Raw genomic sequence first — 24138 nt, 5'->3', positions numbered from 1 at the left:
TTTGATGTGGTTTATGGTTATTGATTATAGCGAAAATTGTTTAATCATTTTGTTCGGCTGAAACTTTATCACGAATATCTTGCCATAGCTTTCCTTTGTTGTGATTGTTCCATGCACGTGTGGTTGCTGTGTCGTATGCGATTCCTGTGAGAGGGAAGACGAGAAGGATGTGTCAGCTGGGTCTGCTTCATTGTGTTGCTGAGGAGGACAGAATGCTTTCGACTATGTTGCAAGATAGACTTGCGGATCTATGCAGGGCGGGTCGATTGCCATCGATCACAGATATTCCTCCCAGTTATACTCACCGAATGCGAATGCTCCGAAGAAGACGGTTCCGACACTGTTGGGAAAGAGAGAGAGCGGTTGAAGAATAAGTATCAGCGGATCGGGTTCCTTCATTCAATCAAAAATCGTCATCATTTCCCGCTAGATACGCACAAGACGGAGTTACGCTTGAAGATAGTTGAATAGATTGTTGTTGCGAGAGACATGATGAACGATCTCTTTAGTAGGTGAATAAAAAGCGGATGGTGGAGAATTGTATGAAAAGAAGAAGTTATCATCACCAACTCACATTGCGATCTCATACAAGTGCTGGGCGCAATGACAGCCTACTGCTAAATTCACACATCTTTCTTTCCAGCCAATGTAACGCGTGCTATTAATACGCCCTACGACAAAGTTCGGCGGATAAGCCCGGGGAAACTGACCTCAAAAAGCCTGAGACCAGCCTGGCGCACGTGCAAACAACAAGGAAGTGAAATCCTAAGGGGAAGAGGTGCGAGAGGTCATTTATGTCCTCGCAATAGCCAAGGGTATAGAATTGGAATGAAATATAGTGTACAAAATTAATGATGATCAACTCTATCAGACGACTGGTCCAGTCTCCTCAAACAGAGTATGTTCTTCAAATCGACCCGGCTTCGACTCCATCACTTGCCACGTATCAACTTTTTGACCCCAATTAGAGATATTTATAATTCTTGTTCTTCTATCAAATCCTTTTTCTCCATAAGCAGCAAAAGATGAACCACCATTAAAGCAAACCCAAACACCTTTCACCCTTCTACATCCCGCATTCAAATGCATATGACCATGGAAAAATCCAATCACATCTTGTTCTTCTTTGGGGCGATCTAGCACAGCAGAAAATAGCCCGGCCTTCTTTTGTGCTCCTTCTACTGTTTTGATCTCTTTCATTTCACCGAATTGTGTTACTTGTGCTCCAATTTGTGTATCCGCTGCATCAAATGCTTCAGGAACGGGAATATGAACAAACATAAACGCTTTTGGTTTAGAGAGATAAGATTGTTGATCTCTCTTTCCCAAATCACTATCTCTTGGCCAAATCCTACCTAAATCCTTTGCTCCATCTCCTTCATAAGGTCTTGCAATCCCTGAAACCTTTTTCGAAACATCTTTGAACCATTCAATCTGATCCGGACGAACCCAATCATACCCGGAGAACTTGAATGGATGCCAATGGTCCACTGGCGCATATTCTCCCGAATCAAGTAAATATAATGTGAAAAGGTGAATCTTGTCGGATTTGGGTGATCGAATTTTTATGTAATAGTTTCCAGCACCATTGCCATCGTGTAGCCGCGTAGGACCAACACGACTGTGAGAGTAAGGCAAGCGTGACAACAATGCCTGTTGTTCTCCTCTCGTCAACACTCCCGATTGCGAATCATGATTACCTTGAATGGAAGCCCATGGGATCTTTCGATCGATCGCAAGCCTGGCCCATTTCGGTATCACACTCTTTTCATCCCAACTGGTTCCTTGCCCATTAAGTTGATCTCCGGTGAATACAATCATATCTGGCTTTTCTTCATCAAGCCATTTCTCAATCATCTTGATCGTATCATCATCAGCAACGCATGGCTTGCTTGGCGTATTCCATGCTACATCTCTACAAAGTTCATGTCGAACAGAAAGGTGTAAATCGGACAATTGCATGATCTTAAATGTTCCATCTTCTTTGAAGAGCGGGTCTGGAGGTTCATTGGGTAATCTTTCTGGTTTCCTTCTTGCAGTCAAGGTGACTTGTGCTACATTAAGGGCTTCATTGCTTTGGACTGCCAATCCCACTTGCTTGAATCCCGGCCAAGCAGGTCCAGTGCCGTAAATGACATCAACTTCTGTGATCGGATCAGAATTGAGTGCTTGGTCTGCCGCTGACAATGTCTCGGGGGCCATTCCTTCTTCGCCATCTTTATCCTGTGCTGTACCACCTACAGTGCGATAGTATAGATGAACAGGCATCTTCTTCGATGAAGCGGCCAAGAAAGTTGAACGCATGTCCTCTGCAACTCTATGCCAGCCAGCATAATCACCTCCAACAGGTCTATTATCAGCGCCAGTCTGAACAAGACGTAGATCAACGATTTTTGGTACATCTGATCGACGACTGCGACGATAGAAGAGGTACTTCGTTTCGAAAGAAGCCATCAATTGTCCCAAGAAATCAAGACTTGGTATTCCAAATTCACCAGTCTTTTTCGATCGGGCAGTTGCTGTGTCTGCATCTAATGGTCGATCGACAAGAACCCAAGGTCCTAGACGGGCATCCTTTTCTGGTGTTGTGAGAGGTTTGCAGTTGCCCAGTAGGAGTGGGAAGCATGAATGAACTGTGATTTCTGTGAGTGGGACTGGATTTGGTACTTGAGGTGCATAAACGTCCAAAGGATAGGATGGAGCTGTGCTGCCGAATGTTGAGGGGTCTGCATTATTTTGTACTGTTGAGTCGACTACTTGATCAGAGGCTGGGTTCGGATTGCGTATCGAATCAAATGCTTGTAAGCCCAGTAATCGAGAAGATGACAGCGGAGAAGGATGTGACATATATGACACGAATGAAAGCAGCAATGCGAAACATACCCAAGCACAACAAAAGCGTGCCGGTAGCCGTCTACAGCATCCTCTCTTACGCTCTTCTACAGCATACCAAGCTGGAGGCAATCGAGCAGATCTTCTGCGCATGATCGAAATCGAAGATTTACCAACAGGTCAAGATGGAAGTAAAGGAAGGAAGGAACACTTTAAGAAGAGCTTATTTTAAACACAGATTGTCCGTGCATTGATTCCGCGTTGGAATTAGACTTTTTATATTTTTCTGGCTGTTTGTTGTTTGTAGGCGTAGGATCGGACGTTGAACCCTTTTCAATTCTGCGTGGGGTAAAAACGGAAAGATAGATTGGGTCGTTACTTCTGTCTTTTCACCTTCAACACCTGACCTTGCCATGATACGAAGGAGAGCGGCTCAAGTGGTGATTCGCTCTGCAGGAAGATCGCATGGTCTAAGATTAGCAAGCGTCTCACAAGCTCACTTCTCCTCTTCCTCACACCTCTATAGAGTCTCTTTTCAATCTAGACGGAGCATATATTGTACTCCACTACTTCAACAAACTACCGATACTGCAACAAAAGCCGAGAGTGGGTCGATAACCCCGATAAAACGCTATGATGAACTCGTAGAAAAAGGCTTACTCAACGAAGATTCTCATCAGCGACAAGTAGTTCAGCGATTGGAGGATTTACACAATGAATTAAAAACATACAAGCAAAAATTGCAACCTGAACCTGAGACAGCCAAACCAGGAGGATTCTTTTCAAAGTTCTTCGGTCACAATAAACCAAAAGATGACAATGTTGGAAAACTAGAAATTCCAAAAGAAGTACCAAAAGGACTTTACCTTTACGGAGATGTCGGAACGGGAAAGAGTATGCTTATGGACTTATTTTACGATACATTACCCGAGAATATCCAATCCAAAAGAAGGATACACTTTCATCAATTCATGATCGATGCCCATAAGCGTATGCATGCATTCAAATCTCTCCATCATAAACCTTCCGGGATGGTGATGAGCGCAGCAAGTGCTGCAGTAATGGCAGCAGCTGCTGCAAGTGGTAGTGGAAAATCCGGATCGGTATCGGAAGAAATTGATCCAATCCCTTTTGTTGCAAGACAATTTGCTGAAGAAGCAAGTGTTTTGTGCTTTGATGAATTTCAAGTGACAGATATTGCTGATGCAATGATCTTGAGAAGGTTGTTTGAACATATGCTATGGCATGGAGTCGTTTGTGTTGCAACATCTAATAGACACCCGGATGAGCTATACAAGAATGGTATTCAACGGTCAAGCTTTGTTCCTTGCATCGAATTGATGAAAGAGCAGTTGGGTATTGTGAACCTGGACTCAGGAACCGATTATCGAAAGATTCCTAGATCTTTGACAAAGGTATACTTTTCACCCTTATCACCTGAGAACAAAGCCGAGATGAACAAATTATGGGACGCAATGACGTCTGATCCGAACGATCAACCGGTTTCCAATCGAACAATCACAATTTGGGGTCGTCAATTAGTTATTCCACTATCCAGCAAGAGATGCGCAAGATTTACATTTAACGAACTTTGTGGAAAACCAAAAAGTGCGGCAGATTATATTGAAATTTGTCGAACGTTTCCAACAATTTTCATTGATGAAATTCCAAAGATGAACATTCATCAACGTGATTTAGCAAGAAGGTTTATCACTTTTATCGATGCTGCTTATGAAAGTAAAACAAGAATTTTTGCAAGTAGTGAAGTTGAATTATTAAAGGTCTTCAGTGGAGATAGTGAACAAGGTCCAACGAAAGATCAAATGCGTGCTCTTATGGACGATTTAGGTCTCACAATGGATCAATTAGGCGGAATGCCAATGGCAACTGGAGAAGAAGAAGTTTTTGCTTTTGCTCGTGTGCTGTCACGATTAAGTGAAATGAGTTCTAAGCAGTATGCTGAACTATCTGCTGGATTTGAAGCACCACCGGAATATTGAAAAATTGTAAACACAAAATGATACATCACCATCAAACAAGTATTGAGTACATTCTATGCATGCTTGTGTAAAAGTACAATGTGTGAATGTTCTAATCACTATCATCTAGTAAAGATCTTTGACTTTGATAACTTTGTTGACGCGAGCCCAAACCTGGTCTTGCAGGAACAGCTGGCTTTGGAGGCAGTAATTCAGCTGTCGATTCAGGCTTCGTATCCTTTGCAATAGAGGGTTTGCTGGGTATTGGTGGTGGTACATTGCTTTTCTTGTTGTCATCTTGTCCTTTCTCTAATCGTGAATCAGCCGATTTCGTCATGCCTTTATTTGGTGGCGGTTGAGGAGGTTGTCGTCTTTGTCCGTTTGCACTAACTGCAGACGAGCTTTTCGGTAAAGGAGAAGTGGAAATTGGTCCACGAGCATATTGTGTGGATGCTTTGGAGGACTTCGAAAATATGTTGTTATTCCCCACTCTATGGGCAGATGTAATATCGCCTCCTTCCTCTTCTTCACTGGTCAAAGCATCATTCCACCACGCATTTTGTGCACTAGAAGGTTCAGGTAGTTCATCGGTCAAGTATCCATCACTTTCCTTATCCTGATCACTGACCGCCAAACGATCGCCAGCAGATGAGGGTGGGATCAATTCGCCGTTTTGCGATTGGATGGATTTGTACTTGGTTATCAATTGCTTGCGCAGTGCATCACGTTTATCGTTGTCATACAATCTTGCTTCAGCTTCGAAGAGAGCAAAGACTGGTCTATGATCAGAAGTGAGCAATTCAGCTCGATCATACAAGATCAAATCCATCTTGAAAGGATAATTACTCTTGTACAAGATTCGATCTGTCCAAGCAGGAACGCGCATCTTTTCACTTGTATCATAAATTTGACTTCGAAAATCGTATTTATATGTTGGCAAGAATACCAACATACTTTCTTTGTAACCCAAAAAAGCTTGTCTTGTTTCTTTCACTTCTATCAGCTGATCACGTTTACTCAATGCTTCCAAATCTCCACAATGACAAAGCGGTCTAATTTCCTCATTCGTTCCTTCAAGACGATAATTGAAATCGCCAAACCAGATCGAATGATGACTATTATCAATCGTTCTTCCCATATTAAATCCAAGTTCTCGATTGATCGTATGGAAATCTGCATTACGTTCGTCCACATTAGACTTACCGGCAGCAAAATGAGCAGTAACAAAGCAAAAGCTTGTATCATAAATATTCAATCGAATCGCAACGCCTCCTTTGTTGCCAGACATGCCTTTGAGACCTGTTTTCTTTGTTGCAGCTTCTACTTGACGAACATGTGGTAAGAGGGTCTCCTTGATCAATATGATCATCGCAGTACCAACAAGTTGCTCACTGCGTAAGGGGATGTATCGACTTGACTTTTCCGATCGTTTAGCAACAGCATCTCCAATGATTGTTTCCCAAATGCGCAATTTGTCAGGATCAGTCAATAGGATCTGCTGTGGTGTCAGTGGGACGACTTCTTGCAGTCCGATCGCAATGATATCAGGTTCATCCTTTGTTGGGAATAAGAATGGTAGCAAAGATTCACCACTTGGTCCCATACCAGCCAGATTCCATGTACCGGTATAGATTGATACTGATCGCGTTGTTGAGAAATCATCCAATCTCTCATTCAATTCAGCATTGACAGCATCATGAACAGGATCATAAACGCTGACCGGTTTTTGGTTCGCCATATTGCCCAACAGTGCATCAATAACGTTTTGCTTGGATTTGTCTTGGAAATTGTTGATGTACAGTCGTGAAGCGGACTTGGCGGCGTCTGACAATAAGCTTCCCAGCGTCTTCTTTCCCACACCTGTTCGTGTAAACGTGCTGTTCAAAGCACCTGTTCCAGCATAGATCTTTGAGAGAGCGTCTCCATTTTCGGCCCATAGCACACGATGGTTGGACCATAGCACAGCTCCAGAGTTCGGCAGTATCCCCTCATCCGTGCAAAGCAAGAGAGCATCTTGACTGAGAATATCCTGTGCAACATTGGTTCTATCCAAGCAGTCCAAGCAATTTGTACGAAAGACTCCCTGTTGGTGTTGAATAAGTTGGTTTTTATCGACGAGGGCATATCCGAAGGCCGCCCTTTTGGATTGTACCGGACCTAGCCTCTTTAAGTCTGCTTTAGTGCCGTCCAAACCTCCTGTAGCCCGGGTGGTGGCATGAAAGTCAAAGTTTGTCAAACCGATCGATTCAATGTCATCTCCTTCTGTCGGATTGATGGCGTCTTCTTTGGAGAGCGATGAGAGATACACTTCCTCTGCTTCCGAATTACGCATATGTTCAGCATATGCAGCAGCCAATACCGTTTCTGCATCTCGTGCTCCCAACAAATTGAGCGCATGAACATGTCGATATTGTTCCAATAGATCGGCAAAATGTCTATCGAACGCCGGTTGAGAAGCCAATCTCGAACGAGTGACTTGAATACGAGCATTGAAAGCCTGCAAGCCTTGTTGTTCCCAGAACAAAGGTACCGATCCTCGAACTTGAACATAGCTCATACTCTTATCCTCATAGGTGTACAGTGTTTCTGTTTCAGCAAAATTGGCCACATTTCCATCATCATCCACACCACGGGTTGCAAATCGTGTTCCGGCACGTTTCCAGCTCAGTCTGCTGATTAGGGCTATGTATGCCGGTCCGATTTGAAATGCACCGACGTATCCCTGAATGACAGTTGTCAGAAAACTTTCCTTGTCCAACGCTCTCCGCTCTTCCGGCTCAAGTCGACTTCGGTATTCGTGCAAAGACTGCATCAAATATGTGTTCCAAACGAATCTCTCATCGAATCCATCTTGCAGGCCAGACGTGGCTGGACTTTGTTCATCATCATCTGCGACACTAGGTACTGCACCCTCCTCATCGCCTAGAGATATGAGAGGTGGGGGCTTAGGAGCACGTCTCCTGGTCGAATTGGGAGCTCCAATTCGTTTCTCCAACCGTCTTGAGAGATCAAATGTGCCATTTTGTGCAAAGTAAAATGTTCCCGTGCTCATCAATTTGCGTATACTTGCACATGGATGCTCAACGATACCGGCTTGGGCGGAGGGTGTGTATCCTGCTTCGTGCGGTAGAGCTTTCGGCCCTTGAGGATCCAGAGAACCTCCATAATTGTCTTCGTAGGTTAGTGAGTTATCATCCCATAGCGACTTGTTGAGACAATAAAATCGTACTGACGATACCCTTTGCACTTTTTCGCCAGGTCTTATACTTCCTACCGAATTGGCATGATCGATTATACCAACAAACAGATCCGAGCCAATATTGATCAGACCCAGACAGCCAAATGCTTGATCATGCAATTTCCTGAATGTATCAAAGTCATCTATCTCATCTGCTGGACGTGTTTCAATTACCGCTCGATGACCTTCACTTGACGCAGAGGAGGAAGAAGAAGAGGCGGATTTAGCACTCAAGATCAAGCATGTCCGCCGCTGCTTGGCTCCGCTTTCTCCATCTCCTACTAAGATTATTGCCCTTGTTATTGAAGGTGGTTGTGATTCACGTAAATAGACTTGCATTCCGAAAAGACATTGTTTGTTGCAAAAAGACAAGGTGTTGTTGGTTGAGCATAACCCTCCAGCTGACCCTCTCGCTGCCGCCGCCAAAAGAGGGAGAAGGGGCCGCCGTTGCTGCTAATTAGTGGAGAGGAGGCTCGAGCGCGCCGTGTATGTGTGCAGTGCAATGCAGGTGAACTAAAGTCCGTTCCGATTGATTGATCGGAAGAGAGGAAGCAAAGGCACAAGAGCACTCACAGCGTTTGACCCACCGGATATAGTGGTAGCCTATAAAATTGTGGCTATTATAAGGACACAAACATAAAGAGAGGCAATTAATACTCCATACCCATCATCCCTTCTCTCACATAATATTATATCGAAATGACACCAACAGCAACAAATACAAATGGCAATGGCCAAAAGGCTACTGCTTCATCATCAACCTATCTGAGCAAGAACCCAGAAATAGCTCAATTCTCACAATTCTGTCAAAACAACTCCGGTGCTAATGCCAACCCAAGAACAAAAGAAGTGATTGATAGCTTGATGGCGCATTTACATGCCTGGTTTGAAGAAGTTCAAGTAACGCCAGAAGAATTCTTGATGGGTTGTGATGCAATGGCAAAAGCAGGAAAAATGTGTGATGACAAACGTAATGAATTCATTTTGCTTGGTGATATTATGGGTTTGGAAACTTTGGCTGACACGATGGCACATGAAAGAGCACGTAAGCAAGCTACGGAGAAAGTTGAAGGCGCAAAGGGAACGGCTACCAAAGCATTACCTACTTCATCGGCCATCCTTGGACCCTTCTTCAGAGAAAATGCACCGAAATACTCAATGGGCCATGATATCGTTCAAGACCACAGTACAGTCAACCACGAAGGCAAAAAAGGAGAGGCTACATACATGTACGGCACATTGACCGATGTAGACGGAAAGCCGATCGAAGGTGCAACAATTGACGTTTGGCATGATGCAATCAATGGTTTGTACGAACAACAAGACCCTAATCAACCAGAATACAACTGTCGTGGAAAGTTTACAACGGGAGCAGATGGCAAGTACAGTTACAAATGCTTGAAACCTGTCGCATATCCTATTCCATACGATAGCACAAGTGGAGATTTACTCAAACTTTTGGACAGATCACCAATGCGACCAGGTCATATTCATTTATTTATTCGTGCAAAAGGTTTCCAACCATTAATCACGCAAATTTTTGATCGTTCATGCCCTTATTTACAAAACGATTCAGTTTTTGCCACAAAGGATGATTTAGTGGTCGATTTTGCAAAAGCAAATCATTCTCAAGCAAAAGATTGTGTTTGGGAATTACAATATGATATTCGTTTGGTTGAGCAACTTTAGGGTTAAAGTGGCCCCCGGCTGATTGCCTTTAATGATTCATGCTTCTCATTTGTAAATTAAATTGATTCTCTTCTTATTGATAAATGACATATTCTTTTTTCTCTTTTCTTCGATTTGTGCAAGTTGCCAAGAATATTCTGTTGGGTTGTATGCATCGGAAATAGGGCACAATTTGATCCGATCTTATGCAGTATGAATGCGGGGTAAAGTAGGGTTCGTTAACGGCATTAAATACATACATGCAGATTGGAAGAACCCGTTGACGAGTAGGCGCGTCTTTTTTTGTTGTCGTTGTTCCTATCCAACGTTCGGAAGTGATTGAGTGTATGCACATACAACCAACCGGAAAACCGGGAGAGATTGATTGCCAGGGGGTATAAGTGTGTTTTGACTTTTGATCATGATGACCTAACAACGTACAAGACAACCATCACAACAGCCATAAAGAGATGGGTAGCATACGATCAACGAATGGTGATCATAATGGCGGTGGACATCGATTGATCGTAGGAACATTCAATACACCGGAACTATTCTTACTCAATTTCAATACAGACAAACAATCATTAAAAATCGAATCGAGATGGGAAGCGATTGGGAATCATTCTTGGCTAGCTCTAGACAAAACAAGGAAGCTGCTATTGGCAACTTGTTGGACTGATCCACCCTGTATTGCATCATATCGATTAGATGCGCTTGAGTCACCTAAACCGCAAGCGAAACTTGTTAGCACGCAAACTATAAAAAGTAGATCAGGATATGTTGCCGTTCATCATCATCTAGAAGGAGGAAGAGGTAGAGCATATACTGCAGGTGGACCATCGGGAGAAGTATTGGGGTTGCACTTAGAAACGGGAGAATTGACAGATGTTCTGCAAGAGATGAACTACATCACCGGAGAAACCACACTGACAGAACAAGGACAGCGGCTTAGAGGCGAGACAAACGGGCAAAGCAGTGCATTCCAAGAGACACCACATCAAAACGGAAAAGAAAGCGAGAATATACTTGATTTTGGAGGATTACGTCATGGTGCCCATAGTGTTGATCTTTCGCCTGATGGAAGGATGATGTATGTGGCAGATATTGGAAGAAATTGTGTTTGGGTGCATAAACTGGACGAGGAAGGATTGATCACAACAACACAAAAAGTCATTTCGCCTAGACCGAATGATGGACCGAGACATGTCTGGCCGCATCCGGGCGGTAAATGTGTTTATGTGCTTCAAGAGCATTCAAGCATGGTAGACGTATTCAAAGTAAATTCTGCCAAAGGAACACTTGAATGGGTCCAAGGTGTCAGAATCATCCCAGAAGATCAAGATGAGAAGCTATTTTGGGCTGATGAAGTGCGGACTGTTCCAAGTTCAGCTGGTGTACCTAGTGACGAACCTGACCTTCTGGTTGCATCAACACGTGGACTCGAAAAGGACACAAAAGGGTATGTTGCCTTGTTCAAATTGACGAGCGAAGGGTTGATCCATGTGAAAGAGAAGGAAGACAAACATGCTTGGTTGGATATGTGGCAATCTCCAACCTCAGGCGGTTGGGCCAATGCGGTTGAGCCTTGTTATAAATTATTGCATGGGCCTCAAGCATCTTTCACAAATCAATCAAGACGCAACGAAGGTCAATATATGGCATTGACTGATAGCGAAGAAGGATTAGTGATGATACTATCAATCGAAACGGACACGACCAAACAATCAAAGCACATTGTTGAGGTTGCTCGAGTTTCTTTGGGCAAATCGAACGATGGTAAGATTCGTGGTGCAGCTACTGCAGTTTGGCTCTAATTCATATCCATTGTAGAATATCAACATGTATAGAAGAATCAGATCTCTTCGTTTCATCTTTTGCTTTTGGTCAAAGCCATTCGGATATAATATCACACTACTGCACTGCGCCAGTATCGCTTTCCCTGGGAATGGCTGTCAAAATATTTTAGCTTATCTCCGGGGCCCGTTTTCTTAGATCCGACTATGGCATGAAAAGTCATAATGACTCGACCTTTTCATCTTCTATTAGAGATTTGTTCACTCCTGACCGTCATACTTTTATCGCTCGTGACAATGGAGGTGATTGACAATTTTGTGGATATGGAAAGTGAGAGTGGTACTCTAGCTTCTGGCAGTAGTACACCTTTCAAGGATGCACAAGAAGCAAGAGCAAGAAGAAGGGAACAAACCAGATTGGCACAAAGGCGATTTAGAGCACGTCAAAAATGTAAAGCAAATTTAGAAGCACTCAAGTTGGATGTAGACCCTTCTCCAAGTTGGTTTGATCCAAATGCAAAAACGATCAGTTTGGCAGATTCGGTTAGTAATGCATTGTTAAGTCATATGTACGTTTTCAAAACAAGTGAAGCAATGTGGGCTGCTTATCTATTGTCAAATTGGTTGAATGTTTCCAAATCTCAATCAAGAGCTTCCGCAGGTAAAGCGGTAGATACAGCTGGTATGTCAAGCTGCCCTGAAAATAGTCCTTGTGACGATGGAATGGAAGAAGCTCGATCAGCATTGTCAGATTTCATTCAAAATACATATGCAAGCTACATCCAATCAAACACATCAGAACAAGCAAAACCCATTCCATCACGCCCAGTCTTGGACTGGTTCCGAGCAAGTTTAGCAGTCGGCATCGCATTAGGATTACCGAATGATGAATTGGCTAAATGCAAATCCACCAGTCAAATAAAATATCATTGGAATCAAAGAACGGCAAAAAGTTTTCCAATCCCACCAAATATGCATCCAGTTGAAGAACAGTTCAATACACCACACGGACTAGCGATCGATCTATTACCATGGCCCGAAACCCGTAAAAAAGCAATTGTAGCAATCAAATCTGGCGTGATCGATCACGATACGTTCAAGATTGATACAGTTTTTGGAAGGGATGCACAAAGATTAACATGTTCACCTTTTATCATCCATGGAATTTCAAAAGAAGATGTGTTTTCATTTGAAGATTTTGATGAAAATGATGCAAATGTTGCAATGAATCCCGAAAATTGGGAATGCGCTCAAACTTGGTTGGAAAAATATTGGTTCTTGGTTGATGAAGAAACGGTCAAACAAACCAATTATTGGAGATCTCAAAGAGGATTACCGCCCGTTCGAATTTATGATGTTGATCTGTAGTAAACTGTACACTAACATTAATGGCCGATACCTAAACTTTTGAGCTCTTTCTTGCCTTGTGCGAACTCCACTTCAGGGTCATACTATAATGGGAAGGATAAGGGTCAGCTTCTCATCATCGGAGGATTCCATAGGTTATACTTACACCCCAGATCCAGTCCATGCGATTCTCAACATCATGTGCAATCTTCTTTCGGTCATCTCCGTATTCACTTGCAAATTCGTACACATCCCCTGCTTGTAAACTTGTTTCAAGTACTTTGTTCGCTCTTGGACGTCGGACAGAATCATATACAGTCAAAACTTGTTCTAGGTTGTTCCTCTCTACACCTGTTTGACTCAATAGCCAGCTCAAAAAGACTGCATCTTCCATTGCTTGTCCGGCCAAAGCACCTTGATGTGGCGTTCCACCATGAGCAGCATCTCCAGCAATGCAAACAGTTCCCTTTACGTACGTTTCCAGCGTTGGCATCAGTTGATGCAATGCCCATTTACTTGGCTTTTCCATACATTTGAACATCGCGATAATATCTTTTCCCCAACCAGGGAATTGTTTGATCATCTCTTCTTGTGTGGTAGGTTGAGTCCAAGCTTCACCTTCTGCAAGATCAGGTCTCTGTGGCCATTTGGAACGATCTGTATTAAATGCAACAAGATTAACAGTTTCATGTTGATCGATTGGGAAGATGAGAACGTGCGTATCTTTTCCCAAAAACATTTGTGGTGTTTTTGCATAAAATTCTCCTTTTTCTGGTCCTACTGCTTTTATGAATTCTTTTGTGGGGATCAAACCTCTGTATGCCCATGTACCGGACCATTGAAGTTTTGCATCACGACCTAAAACCTGCTTGCGTACTCTGCTGTGGATACCATCATATCCGATCACGACATCTGTATCGAATGTTGTACCGTCATCGAAATGCAAACGTTGAAGTCTTTCAGCCGGTTGCTGCAATTGTTCGATTTGTGTGAGTCTTTTACCAAAGTGCGACATCTTTCCGTCGATGTGCTTGACCATTGAATCCAAAAATTTTGCTCGATGAACGGAAGAATTTCCATGTGGTTTACTATACGTTGTTGCAATTAAATCTTGTTTTTCACCTTCTCCATCTCTCCATTCGAACCAGATCCCACTATCGACAGTAGTTGCTTGTTGTCTAAATTCTTCACCTAATCCAAGTTTTTCCAGTGCTGTTCTGGAATTAAAACCAAAACTGATTCCCGCTCCAATTTCACCATATTGACTTGCTGCTTCGAATAAATCTACCGGTACACCCGCACGTTTTAACCCGATTGCTGCTGAAATGCCACCAATTCCACCACCAATGATTGAAACGTGATAATTTTTGCTGGCTGTCATTGTGTGTGTGCGAGAGTGTGAGGAGATGGAATGGTTGATGTTGGAATCGATGAAAGTGTTGTTATATATGCATGTTCACCTTCTTCTCTCTCGGATACATCATTCTCCACCTTTTCTCGCACAGAGTCAATTCCGACTTCTTTGGTTCAAATGGAATGCGGGGTAGAATAGAGTACCGTTCATTTGCCTTGTTTCCAAACTTCCACACACGGCATACCGCTTATTCCGTATCGTACGGAGGGTAAAAGCCAAAGCGAAAGCTTCTTCACGCACGCACAAGCTTCCGACTTTGAATCGGAACGAATTAATCACCAGCTTTCCACTGTGATTATCTCATCGTGTGGCGCGTGGGGACAACTTTGTCAACATGCTCAAATCAAAACGGAGCAACTTGCGAGAGTCCGAGTGACTGTATGCGAATGGGAAGCTTATTGGCTCTCTTTCTATGTACATGTGATATCCTTAACAGCTGAAGTGAATGACTCATACTTGAATGACTCACTAACACCTTTTTCCATGGACAAGACAAATACTATAAAACAACCAAGCGTCCAACACATTCATCACCCCCTCCTTCCCCCTTTGCAGATGTGCCTATGACTCTTTTTTGCTGCTGAGCGGATTATACCATGTGGTGCTGAGTTGCATTTCAATTATCCATATTCAAGAGACGCGTTTTATTATTTCGTGAGATCATAAGCCCCGGCGCCGTAAGGAACACTGTCAATTTTCGGGCTCTTCTTGTAAAGTATGCCTGTTGCTATGTTCATGCATGAGATTGCCTTTTCTTGATGGAAGATCTGACAATGATGACTGGTTCACCTACTTCCACACTCCACCTCGTTGGACGTATGACATCGCAAATTAACCGAGACCGAGTAAGAATACATCAAAAGGATACAAAAATAGGCATGTGTTGATCTCAATGCTCCAACAAGTATACCCTAATCCTCTCAAATCGATCCCCACAGTATGATAACGACAAATGTGATCGCAACTGTAGGCTGCTCTATCGTTTGGGCTGGCTCAAGTATCATTCACTTACATTCTTCTCATAGACAAAATCGTCAAGGAGCAATCCAACTCCCTTCTGATGACGATGAAGATGATTATGGACTCACACAAGCAAGCATTCAAGGTCAACTTGGACCAGAAGAAATTGAAGCAATCAATCATGTTCAAAAACAATTGGACGGATCTCCAATAAAAGTTGAACAACATAAAAAGTACGTTCGCAATTCTAGACTTATCATTTCTGCTTGTGCTGCTTTGGCATTGGCACTTTTGGGAACGCAAATAGGATTACAAAAACCTGTCACGCAATCTTCTTCACATCCAATCGGCTGGAATGGAGCGATTCATAATCCGGCCTGTTGGCCACTTTTTGCTGATGTTTTGGTATGGCTCAATATCTTTTACTTTGCTTTACAAGGTATGAGAGGATCAACGTATTGGTCTGCAATCGTGCAGCTTTCGGCCCTTTCAATGGCTGCTGTCACTTCATCTGTATACATGCTCGTCATTCCAGGAGCTGTTGCCGATGATCAGATACCGTACTATGGTGCTCAACTGATTTTGGCTTTCGCGTCGTTGGGATTGTCGATCAATATTCCGAGCGGCCCAAGACACGAAAAAGAAACGTCAACTGGACCGAGAAAGATGGCAATGCTAAGTCACAAAGGTCGTTCAGTATTCTCACAGCTATGGTTCACTGGATCTTTCGATGTGATTCGGATAGCACAACAAAAAGGAAGCATTGATGAGGACGATGCACCACTTCTGGGTAGTGACTTTGATGCACATCTGGTACATATGGAATTCAAACGACAATACAACAAACATGCTCGAAAAGGCAACAATCAAGAAGCACGAAACAAAAACAAGAAAAAGATGTTCTCCGTCGTTCGTGATTCTTGGCCAATTGCAAAAGCATTGTTTCTTTCGAATTCTCGGCTTTTCATCGTTGATCACTTGTTATTGGTAATTGCAGCTTTTGGATGGTATATACCTTCTTTCGTATCGTATGCAGTGGTAAAATTTCTTGAAAATTCCGAAAAAGGTGAAAATGGACCGATTTCCGGTTCAGAAAGACTTCGGTTTGGATTTCAATATTGTTTATTACTTGCTTCTGCCATCCTTGCACAAAGTTTATTGATTGGTCAAGCACTTGCGATCACAATGCTTTGGTTGCGTAATCGTATCAGAACGCAATTGCAAATGGCAATCTTTGCAAAAGCTTTGCGTAGAAAGGATGTTGGAGGGATTGAAGACTTCAAGGTCAATGACGCTACTAATGGCGGTACCGAAGGGGACAAAGCAGAAGAAGCCGATGAGGAAGGCGATGACGATGCAGGATCTGGTTCATTCAGTAAAGCGCAAGTGATCAATCTTGTATCAGTCGACGCTGAGCGAGTCTCCAATGTTTTCTTTCTTTTCACCTTCTCGATGGCTCCATTTGAAATCATGATTGGTGGTTTCTTTGTGGTCTATCTTTTAGGCTGGGCAGCTGTGATTGGTTTGGCAACCTCATTCGCTTGTCAACCTCTCCTTTATTTCCTTGGAAAAGCAATGGCAAAAGCTGAAGACAAACATCAAGAAGTTCGTGATCGAAAAACATCATTGCTTAATGAAGTGATTCAAGCAGTTCGAATGATTAAATTCAACGCATGGGAATCCAAAGCTTCTGCACGTATTCAAAACTTTCGTGATGAAGAATTACAATATCAAAGATGGATTTATCTTATTGAAACACTTCAAAGTGTATTGATGGCTTTCAGTCCAATTGCAGCTAATCTTGTCGCTTTTGGATGGTACACATTGGTGCAAAAGAACCCCTTGACACCTAGTGTAGGTTTCACTTCACTTCAAATTTTGGACGAGTTACGATTCAGTTTGACATATATTCCTGAGGCGTTTAGTCAATTGATTCAAAGCCTTGTCTCTCTTCGTCGTATTCAAAGATATTTGGATAGCGAGGAGGTTGACATTCCACAAAGAAGCAAAATTGCACCTTTCTCAAATGAAGATGTTATCCTATCTAATGCATCGATCGGATGGCCAAAGATTCTGCAAGTTTCTCCTGAAGAAGAGCAAGACAACAAGCCAGCGTTCACTCTTGAAAACGTTAGCGTCCGCTTTACTCCCAATGCACTCAATCTGGTCGTCGGTCGTCTGGGATCCGGTAAAACCTTGTTGCTCAAAGGGTTACTGGGAGAAGCGGATCTTCTCACAGGTCAGATCAAGTGTCCACGATCTCTACCAAACAGCATTGACAAAAGCTTGAAACTTTCAGCAGACACATGGATGCGTGCCGATCAAGTTGCTTATCTTCCACAATCCTCTTTCTTGGTCAATGCAACTTTGCGAGAAAATATTCTTTTTGGATTACCACTTTTAGAGCCACGCTATCAAGCCACTCTGGATGCGTGCGGTCTGGGACCTGATCTGAAACTTCTCAATGATGCCGATGAAACAGAAATTGGTGAGAATGGAATTGGTTTGAGTGGCGGTCAAGCAAGCAGAGTAATGTTGGCAAGAGCAGTGTACGGACGTGCATGTACTTTGATCTTGGACGATCCTCTCTCAGCAGTGGATGCACATACGGCAGCACACATTCACACAAACTTGCTCCGAGGAGCACTGTGTCAAAACAGGACAGTGATCTTGGTCACCCATCAAGTTCAATTAATCGCCCAATCTGCTGCAAAAATTGTCATGTTGAACGAAGGTAAAGTTCAATTTGATGGAGATTCAACAACGTTTATGAATTCGGATCTGTACAATGGTCTGATTGAAGAGGAAGAGCAAGAACAACACAAGGAAAACGGCAAAGATGGTATTGAACAGGATTCAGCTCCAGGATCAAGCGCAGAGACAAGCTTGAACACCACACCTGCCACAACAGCACCACCATCGCCACAACTAAAGCCGGATGACTTACCTAAAAAGCCAAAGAAGCTGGTAGAAGAGGAAAAGCGTGCAAAAGGTGCTGTTCTTCGATCAATCTATGCTCGATACATCAAATCATGCGGTGGTCTACCTGTGGTTGTGATTGTGTCACTCACTTTGATTGCATTTAATCTGATGGTAATCGTTATCACGAAATGGTTGCAGTACTGGACAGAAGATGTCGAAAGAGGACTGAAAGACGAACATGCGCGACACCATTCAGATGTTTGGTGGTTGACATGGTTATCGATGATTTGGTTGTTCGAAATCGCTCTGGAAGCTGCAAAAATGCTTACATTAGTATTTGCAAGTTTACAAGCCAGTAAAGTGCTTTTCAAGGAAATGTTAAGAGCTGTGTTGAAAGCACCTCTTCGTTTCCACGATACCGTTTCTCGTGGTCGATTGTTGAACAGATTCAGCTATGACTTCAAAGAGATGGATTCCGAGGTCGTTGACACTTTTGATCGTACGGCTGATCAAGGAATTTCGATCGTAATCACAATGACTGCAATCGCGACTGGTGGTGGTCTTCCGTTCATTGGATTCTTCATCTTGATGGTTCCACTTTATGTCTACGTTGGACAACTCTACCTGCTCGCCGTGCGAGATTTGAAACGATTGGCTTCCACTTCTCGTTCTCCCATCTTGAACACGATTGGTGATGTCATTCGCGGAACGGTTGTCATTCGTGCATTCGGTGCTGTTGATTACTTTTATGCCACGTTGGTAGAACGTATGAACGCACAAACGACGTATAATTTCTTCATCTGTGAAGTTCGATTCTGGTACGAGGAAATGTTTAATACGTTTAGCTTTTTCGTGCTACTGGTCGCGATTGTGTTCATCTTGTTGAATACTGCAATCAAAGCAGCCCATGCGGGATTCATCTTTACATTCCTGATCAATGCCCATGTTCACATACTATTCTTCCTACGTGCAATCACCGAAATGGAACAAAAGCTGGTCAGTGTGGAACGCATCGTGGAATACAGTAAATTGGAAGGTGAACGAGAAACGGAGGTAGATGGCAGTCAAATTCAGAGCACCTCCCTCTCTCCTCAATGGCCTGAACAAGGTGAAATTGAAGTGGACAATCTTCATGTCCGGTATGCTTCCGATCTGCCAGAAGTCTTACATGGTGTCACATTCAAAGTGGCCCCGCACAGTAAAGTTGGTGTTGTTGGTCCGACAGGATGTGGAAAATCAACACTTGCATCTGCATTCTTTCGTTTTGTAGAAAAGACGCAAGGTTGTATTAAGATTGACGGAGTGGATATCGGTCACATCAATCTTGAAGAACTTCGATCACGATTGCAGATTGTACCGCAAGATCCGATCATCTTCTCTGGACCATTGAGAGCAAGTTTGGATGTGTTTGACGAGTATACAGATGACGAAGTAATTGCTGCATTAAAGAAAGTACGTTTGGTCAAAGCAGATGATTCGCAAGCGCCTTTGGTGGACGTCGAACCCAATTCGGAACAGGTTGCTACCACTCAAAAGAGAGATTTTAGTGATCTCAACTTCATGGTAGCAGAAGGGGGTAGCAATTTATCCAATGGAGAAAAGCAACTGTTGTGTTTAGCCCGTGCGATTTTGCGTAATTGTAAATTGATCATCTTTGATGAAGCGACAAGTTCGGTTGATTTTGATACAGATGCAATAATTTCTCAAACGATTCCACAAGCCTTTGAACGCTCAACAATCATTACGATCGCGCATAGATTACGCACAATTATCGATTATGATTTCGTTGCAGTGATGGAAAAAGGAAACGTTGTTGAATTCGAAAAACCTTCAACTTTATTACGTGATTCAACCTCAAGATTTTACAAATTATGCAGAGCAAGCGGAAAGCGGGAATTGGTTCATCTCAAGCAAAGCGCTGGGATCGAATAAAAGGATGAGCAAGATATCGGATCGTCGGGATCAAATATCGACTTTAAGTGTTATCTGTGAGACATTCTAGAACATTAGACAATATCATGAATTCTGATCGTTAATGTGTCTCTCGTACGTATAAGATGCCACTCGGATAAGAAGGAAGAGTAATTCCCGCTAAGAATAGGGTTAAAATTCAAATAGTTCACTATTTCATCCTTTAGCTTGAATTCTTAGCGTAATATTTGTCGTTAGTTTTCTTATCCTATCTGATTCTTCTACTTCTGCAAATGCAAGCAAGTCGTTGCGATTGTATGATGGTGTCATTCTAGCACCAAAAACAAGCGTGAGAAAAGTAAAAAAAATCGCTAACAATTTGTTTATTTGTTTGCATGTCATGCACAGATGTCTGATGATGTGGGGAAACTGCCATCTGAAATGACAGAGAAGACTTCTATGCAATCTGTCTTGACCATCTGGAAAAGCGTTGTTCCACCCACGTTTATAGCCGGGAATGTCCAATTATCATTTCCCGGTCAACCGGTTCTGTGATTTCACTGAAATGATTCTACTGAAATTTTTATGATCCGTAGAATGAATACACTTGATGAAGAAGGGTCTGTTTGCTGTAACGTATAAAAGATGGTACTAAAGAAAAAAAAAAGTGCCCTCCAATTACCCAAAGCCACACTTCTGAGCAAGAGCACAATGTTTTCCAAACTCCCACTTATTCTTCTCGCTACTCTTACTCTCAGTACACTTTCCACCAATGCTACACCATTGAAGCGAGCGGCATGCACCAAATACAGTGGGTATTGTGTCTCTTTCCCAACTAAATTCAAAGTACTAAGAATTTCTTGCCTTTGCAGCCATCATTGATACACGCGGTACAGGTGAGCCACAAGGCCCCTCTGCAGGCTTCCGCACGATGAACAGTAATATTCGCTCTCAAGTCTCAGGCGGTGATGAATATGATACTGTTTATCCAGCCGGTGCAAACCAAGATTCTTCTCAAGGAACCCGTAATGTGAGTTGCAAACGGTGTCTCGACTAAGAAAGGGTAGAGCTTAGCAATCATTCTTTTCTATTACAGATCATCAGCAAAGTGCAATCTCTTGTAGACGCAGACGCTTCTCATTGTGTTGTTCTTGAAGGCTATTCGCAAGGCGCTGCAGCAACGGTAAATGCACTTCCTCAAATTACCGGAAAGTACTTTGATGCAGTGAAAGCTGTTTTCCTGATCGGAGATCCCTTACACAAACCCAACTTAGCATGCAATGTTGATCCAAACGGTGGCTCCACAACAAAGAGTGCGACCGGGATTTCATATTACGGTCAAGGCGGTATCCCATCAAACTGGGTGGCAAAATCTTTGGACGTTTGTGTAACGGGTGATGGTGTCTGTTCAAAAGAAACCGGGAATGGAATCACAATCCAACATCTTTCTTACCCGAACAGCCAACCAACACAAAATCTTGGTACCAAATTTGTTGTTGGCAAACTTCAGGGAACTTCATAATGTATGTTCTCTTCCGAAATTTGGCTACTGAGAGCCAAACTTCGAGCGGGGCTATCCTTTGCACTGCATGTAGGCAATTGAATAGACCCTATCTGCGTGGTACCATAATCCAATACGGAATTCAAATTCATTTTACTTGCTTCAGCCTTTGACCATGATGTTAGCAATATTTGCTTCCGTATACCTTTGCTTCTTTGCCCTTAGTTGTGTTGCTGTGAGCACTGGTTCTCCCAAAGAGCAACCAGATTTGTCAAAGTTTCGCAGTACGAATAATGGAGATGCAAGCCTTAATCTATCCCTTTCCTCTGGCACGTCACCGGGGCAGCCTTTCACACAATCCATCACAGGCGAGGGTTATTGGACGAGAGTATTTGATGCCCGTACTAGAGAATTTAAAGAAATGCAAAAGAAACATCCAGGCGTAAGCTTGATGACAGAAAAGCAGCGAAGAAGACAACGAGCACAAAAAATATATCAAGCAAGTGTTTTAGACAAAGTCACAAAAGCAAATCAAGTTCAAGAATGGAGGGCACATATATATCAAAACAAAATGAAATCGTACCAAAAGAGAATTGAAAAAGTTGGTTATGGATATGGAAAACAAGGTGAACTACAATTCTTGAAGAAAAAGTACCAAAACCAACCAGAAAGCCTCTCGAAAGAAGAATTGGACAAATTACACAAACTAATGCTTGCTGACAGGTCTAGGAACAGGCAAGGCAAACGTAAGCAGAACGAAGAAACATTTAAGCCCCCGCCAGCTTCGTAAGACATGTCCTTTAATTTTATAGACTGCTTATTAGCATAGCCTTGTCAGGCGGGGCTTCTCAGAGTTTACTCAGAGTTTATCCTTATAAGTCTGTAATTCTGATTTTTCTTGTAACGTTGCCTCAAAACGTCATCCTTTCGTACTGTACGATAATGACAATGCGGATGAGCGCTGCTATCCTATTTATCTTCTTTATTCTTAATGCTTCAAATGCTGTGAAGAATGGAGAATCTCAGAAGAACCCCGACCTGTCTCACTTACGAGAACAGGCAAACTCAGAGGGTGGGGTTGATCTATCTTTGGGTATAGGCAAAGTCAGTAATCAACACGAAAAGCACATTAACCCGGCCCATTCGATTCGTCCAGCTCAACCTCGGCCTGTCAGAGAATTCGATATGCGTACAAAAGAATTCAAACAACTCCAAAAAAATTATCCTGACATTGATTTCAGAAGTGAAAAACAGAAAGCTAACCAAATTTATCAACAAGCACATAAAAAGGAACAACTTTCCACATTGAATCAAGTTGAATACGCAAAAGTACAATCAAAAATTTTAAAAAGTAAGAAAGAGTCTCGAGAACGTAGACTTCAAAAGCTAGGCTATGGGTATGGATTATCAGGAGAAATTGGTAAGCTCAGGAAGAAAGAAAAGGATGAGGGGAAATTGTCGGTCAACGATGCAGCAAGGCTATCACAATTACGGCAAAAGAATTCCGATAGAGTCTTCAACGCCAGACAAAAGCTCAGACTGCGAAAAGCCCAAGAAGCTATGCTTAAGGATACGATACAAAATAAATCTAAACAATAGTTCGATCTCAACTTCCGCTTTTACAAGGCAGTATCAAAAATGCAATTGTACTTTGTGGGACAATCGTATACTGTGTGTGCGGAGAGTGATATCACACTCCGTCCTTCTGTGAGCGGAGCACCGTCTTTGGTCGGCCGTTGAATTTACGCCTTTTATCTGCTGTGTTTGTAGTTGATAGCAATGATTCCTTTCATATTCCTCCCAACATCATTCTACATAATGACTTCCCCTCCAGTAATGCGAGCTATCGGTAAACATAATACATACGTCGTTATTCTTGATCATGGTCAAGATGTTCAATTATGGGACTGGACTTTACTCAATGCCATCAAAGCAGAAGATGATAAAAGTCATGCCCTTATGCATGCATACAGCAGGGGAACGTACAAAGGCACAACGCCTTCTCAACTTAAGATAAGTCAACAGGCCAATGCAAGATGTGTGGCATTATTGCAATCCAGCCTATCACAAGATGCGATTCATTTGGTTATGGATCTTCAAGATGCGTGTACTATGCGCAAACGACTTTTAGATGTTTTTGGAAATGAAACTTCCGGGGAGGATGAAAAGACAGTCTTGCTGTTACTACAAGTCCAACAAAACAAACTCACTATACAACAATATGCAAAAGAAATGAGGCGTAGACTCGGAGTCTGTAAACGTTTCGGGATCGAATTAAGCAAAAGTGAACAGATCCAAGCTGTCATCTTGGGACTGTCTCCTTCTACCTACGATGAAGAGCGAAAGGTTTTTATTGCGGATAAATTGACACGTGGAGATGTTACAGAGCCGGAAGAAGAGCAAGATCATGAAGTTCGCTGTCTCAGGAGAATTTTTGACCCTTAACGGTTGATGGCAGCTGACAAATATTGGCTGGGCGCTAATTTGTGTCGGAGCCGCTGTTGATTTGTTTTCGGGATGAAATATAAACAAACCAAATTGTGAATCTTGAGCGGTCTTGCCGACATTGA

At 42.7% G+C, this 24138-nt stretch overlaps 12 protein-coding genes across 12 annotated transcripts; 8 read left to right on the top strand and 4 right to left on the bottom strand.

Moving 5' to 3' along the window:
• Positions 1-40: 40 nt before the first annotated feature.
• Positions 41-491, bottom strand: FA14DRAFT_128000 (ubiquinol-cytochrome C reductase; the record flags this gene model as incomplete). The annotated part of the gene is made up of 3 exons (XM_025496831.1): positions 41-144; positions 306-340; positions 439-491. The coding sequence occupies 3 exons, from the start codon at positions 489-491 to the stop codon at positions 41-43; spliced, it is 192 nt and encodes a 63-aa protein (XP_025351892.1).
• Positions 492-665: 174 nt separating this feature from the next.
• Positions 666-3056, bottom strand: FA14DRAFT_162568 (Metallo-dependent phosphatase). Its single transcript, XM_025499670.1, has one exon. It carries the CDS (start codon positions 2845-2847, stop codon positions 868-870), a length of 1980 nt encoding a protein of 659 aa, XP_025351891.1. The 5' UTR covers positions 2848-3056; the 3' UTR covers positions 666-867.
• A 124-nt stretch (positions 3057-3180) lies between these two features.
• FA14DRAFT_91238 (AFG1-like ATPase) lies at positions 3181-4877 on the top strand. Its single transcript, XM_025503056.1, has one exon. The coding sequence runs from the start codon at positions 3246-3248 to the stop codon at positions 4830-4832; it is 1587 nt and encodes a 528-aa protein (XP_025351890.1). The 5' UTR covers positions 3181-3245; the 3' UTR covers positions 4833-4877.
• A 46-nt stretch (positions 4878-4923) lies between these two features.
• On the bottom strand, positions 4924-8388 carry FA14DRAFT_127932 (DNase I-like protein; the record flags this gene model as incomplete). Its single annotated transcript, XM_025496825.1, has 2 exons — positions 4924-7661; positions 7767-8388. The coding sequence occupies 2 exons, from the start codon at positions 8386-8388 to the stop codon at positions 4924-4926; spliced, it is 3360 nt and encodes a 1119-aa protein (XP_025351889.1).
• Positions 8389-8615: 227 nt separating this feature from the next.
• On the top strand, positions 8616-9760 carry FA14DRAFT_91236 (aromatic compound dioxygenase). Its single transcript, XM_025503055.1, has one exon. The coding sequence runs from the start codon at positions 8749-8751 to the stop codon at positions 9736-9738; it is 990 nt and encodes a 329-aa protein (XP_025351888.1). The 5' UTR covers positions 8616-8748; the 3' UTR covers positions 9739-9760.
• Positions 9761-9986: 226 nt separating this feature from the next.
• Positions 9987-11636, top strand: FA14DRAFT_91194 (putative isomerase YbhE). The gene has a single exon (XM_025503054.1). It carries the CDS (start codon positions 10188-10190, stop codon positions 11532-11534), a length of 1347 nt encoding a protein of 448 aa, XP_025351887.1. The 5' UTR covers positions 9987-10187; the 3' UTR covers positions 11535-11636.
• A 174-nt stretch (positions 11637-11810) lies between these two features.
• FA14DRAFT_158401 (uncharacterized protein) lies at positions 11811-12881 on the top strand (the record flags this gene model as incomplete). The annotated part of the gene is made up of 1 exon (XM_025497955.1): positions 11811-12881. One exon carries the CDS (start codon positions 11811-11813, stop codon positions 12879-12881), a length of 1071 nt encoding a protein of 356 aa, XP_025351886.1.
• A 115-nt stretch (positions 12882-12996) lies between these two features.
• FA14DRAFT_127838 (putative salicylate hydroxylase) lies at positions 12997-14244 on the bottom strand (the record flags this gene model as incomplete). Its single annotated transcript, XM_025496821.1, has 1 exon — positions 12997-14244. A coding segment is annotated over one exon (1248 nt), but the record flags the coding sequence as incomplete, so codon positions are not given.
• A 1887-nt stretch (positions 14245-16131) lies between these two features.
• FA14DRAFT_127602 (P-loop containing nucleoside triphosphate hydrolase protein) lies at positions 16132-20088 on the top strand (the record flags this gene model as incomplete). Its single annotated transcript, XM_025496809.1, has 1 exon — positions 16132-20088. The coding sequence occupies one exon, from the start codon at positions 16132-16134 to the stop codon at positions 20086-20088; it is 3957 nt and encodes a 1318-aa protein (XP_025351884.1).
• Positions 20089-20774: 686 nt separating this feature from the next.
• Positions 20775-21589, top strand: FA14DRAFT_169176 (alpha/beta-hydrolase; the record flags this gene model as incomplete). Its single annotated transcript, XM_025500190.1, has 3 exons — positions 20775-20878; positions 20940-21097; positions 21164-21589. Exons 1-3 carry the CDS (start codon positions 20779-20781, stop codon positions 21587-21589), a joined length of 684 nt encoding a protein of 227 aa, XP_025351883.1. The 5' UTR covers positions 20775-20778.
• A 921-nt stretch (positions 21590-22510) lies between these two features.
• FA14DRAFT_182378 (uncharacterized protein) lies at positions 22511-23167 on the top strand (the record flags this gene model as incomplete). The annotated part of the gene is made up of 1 exon (XM_025501202.1): positions 22511-23167. The coding sequence occupies one exon, from the start codon at positions 22511-22513 to the stop codon at positions 23165-23167; it is 657 nt and encodes a 218-aa protein (XP_025351882.1).
• Positions 23168-23386: 219 nt separating this feature from the next.
• FA14DRAFT_158397 (uncharacterized protein) lies at positions 23387-24013 on the top strand (the record flags this gene model as incomplete). The annotated part of the gene is made up of 1 exon (XM_025497954.1): positions 23387-24013. One exon carries the CDS (start codon positions 23387-23389, stop codon positions 24011-24013), a length of 627 nt encoding a protein of 208 aa, XP_025351881.1.
• Between the last annotated feature and the right edge of the window lie 125 nt (positions 24014-24138).

Source organism: Meira miltonrushii, assembly GCF_003144205.1.
Source record: "Meira miltonrushii strain MCA 3882 unplaced genomic scaffold FA14scaffold_6, whole genome shotgun sequence".
Classification (NCBI taxonomy): domain Eukaryota; kingdom Fungi; phylum Basidiomycota; class Exobasidiomycetes; order Exobasidiales; family Brachybasidiaceae; genus Meira; species Meira miltonrushii.
The sequence above is the reverse complement of the archived record's forward strand: the minus strand, read 5'-3'. Positions and strand labels throughout refer to the sequence as shown.

Excerpts from the sequence above, each read along its gene's own strand:
- FA14DRAFT_162568 (XM_025499670.1), bottom strand. The coding sequence starts at position 2,847 with ATGTCACATCCTTCTCCGCTGTCATCTTCTCGATTACTGGGCTTACAA.
- FA14DRAFT_91236 (XM_025503055.1), top strand. The coding sequence starts at position 8,749 with ATGACACCAACAGCAACAAATACAAATGGCAATGGCCAAAAGGCTACT.
- FA14DRAFT_91194 (XM_025503054.1), top strand. The coding sequence starts at position 10,188 with ATGGGTAGCATACGATCAACGAATGGTGATCATAATGGCGGTGGACAT.
- FA14DRAFT_91238 (XM_025503056.1), top strand. The coding sequence starts at position 3,246 with ATGATACGAAGGAGAGCGGCTCAAGTGGTGATTCGCTCTGCAGGAAGA.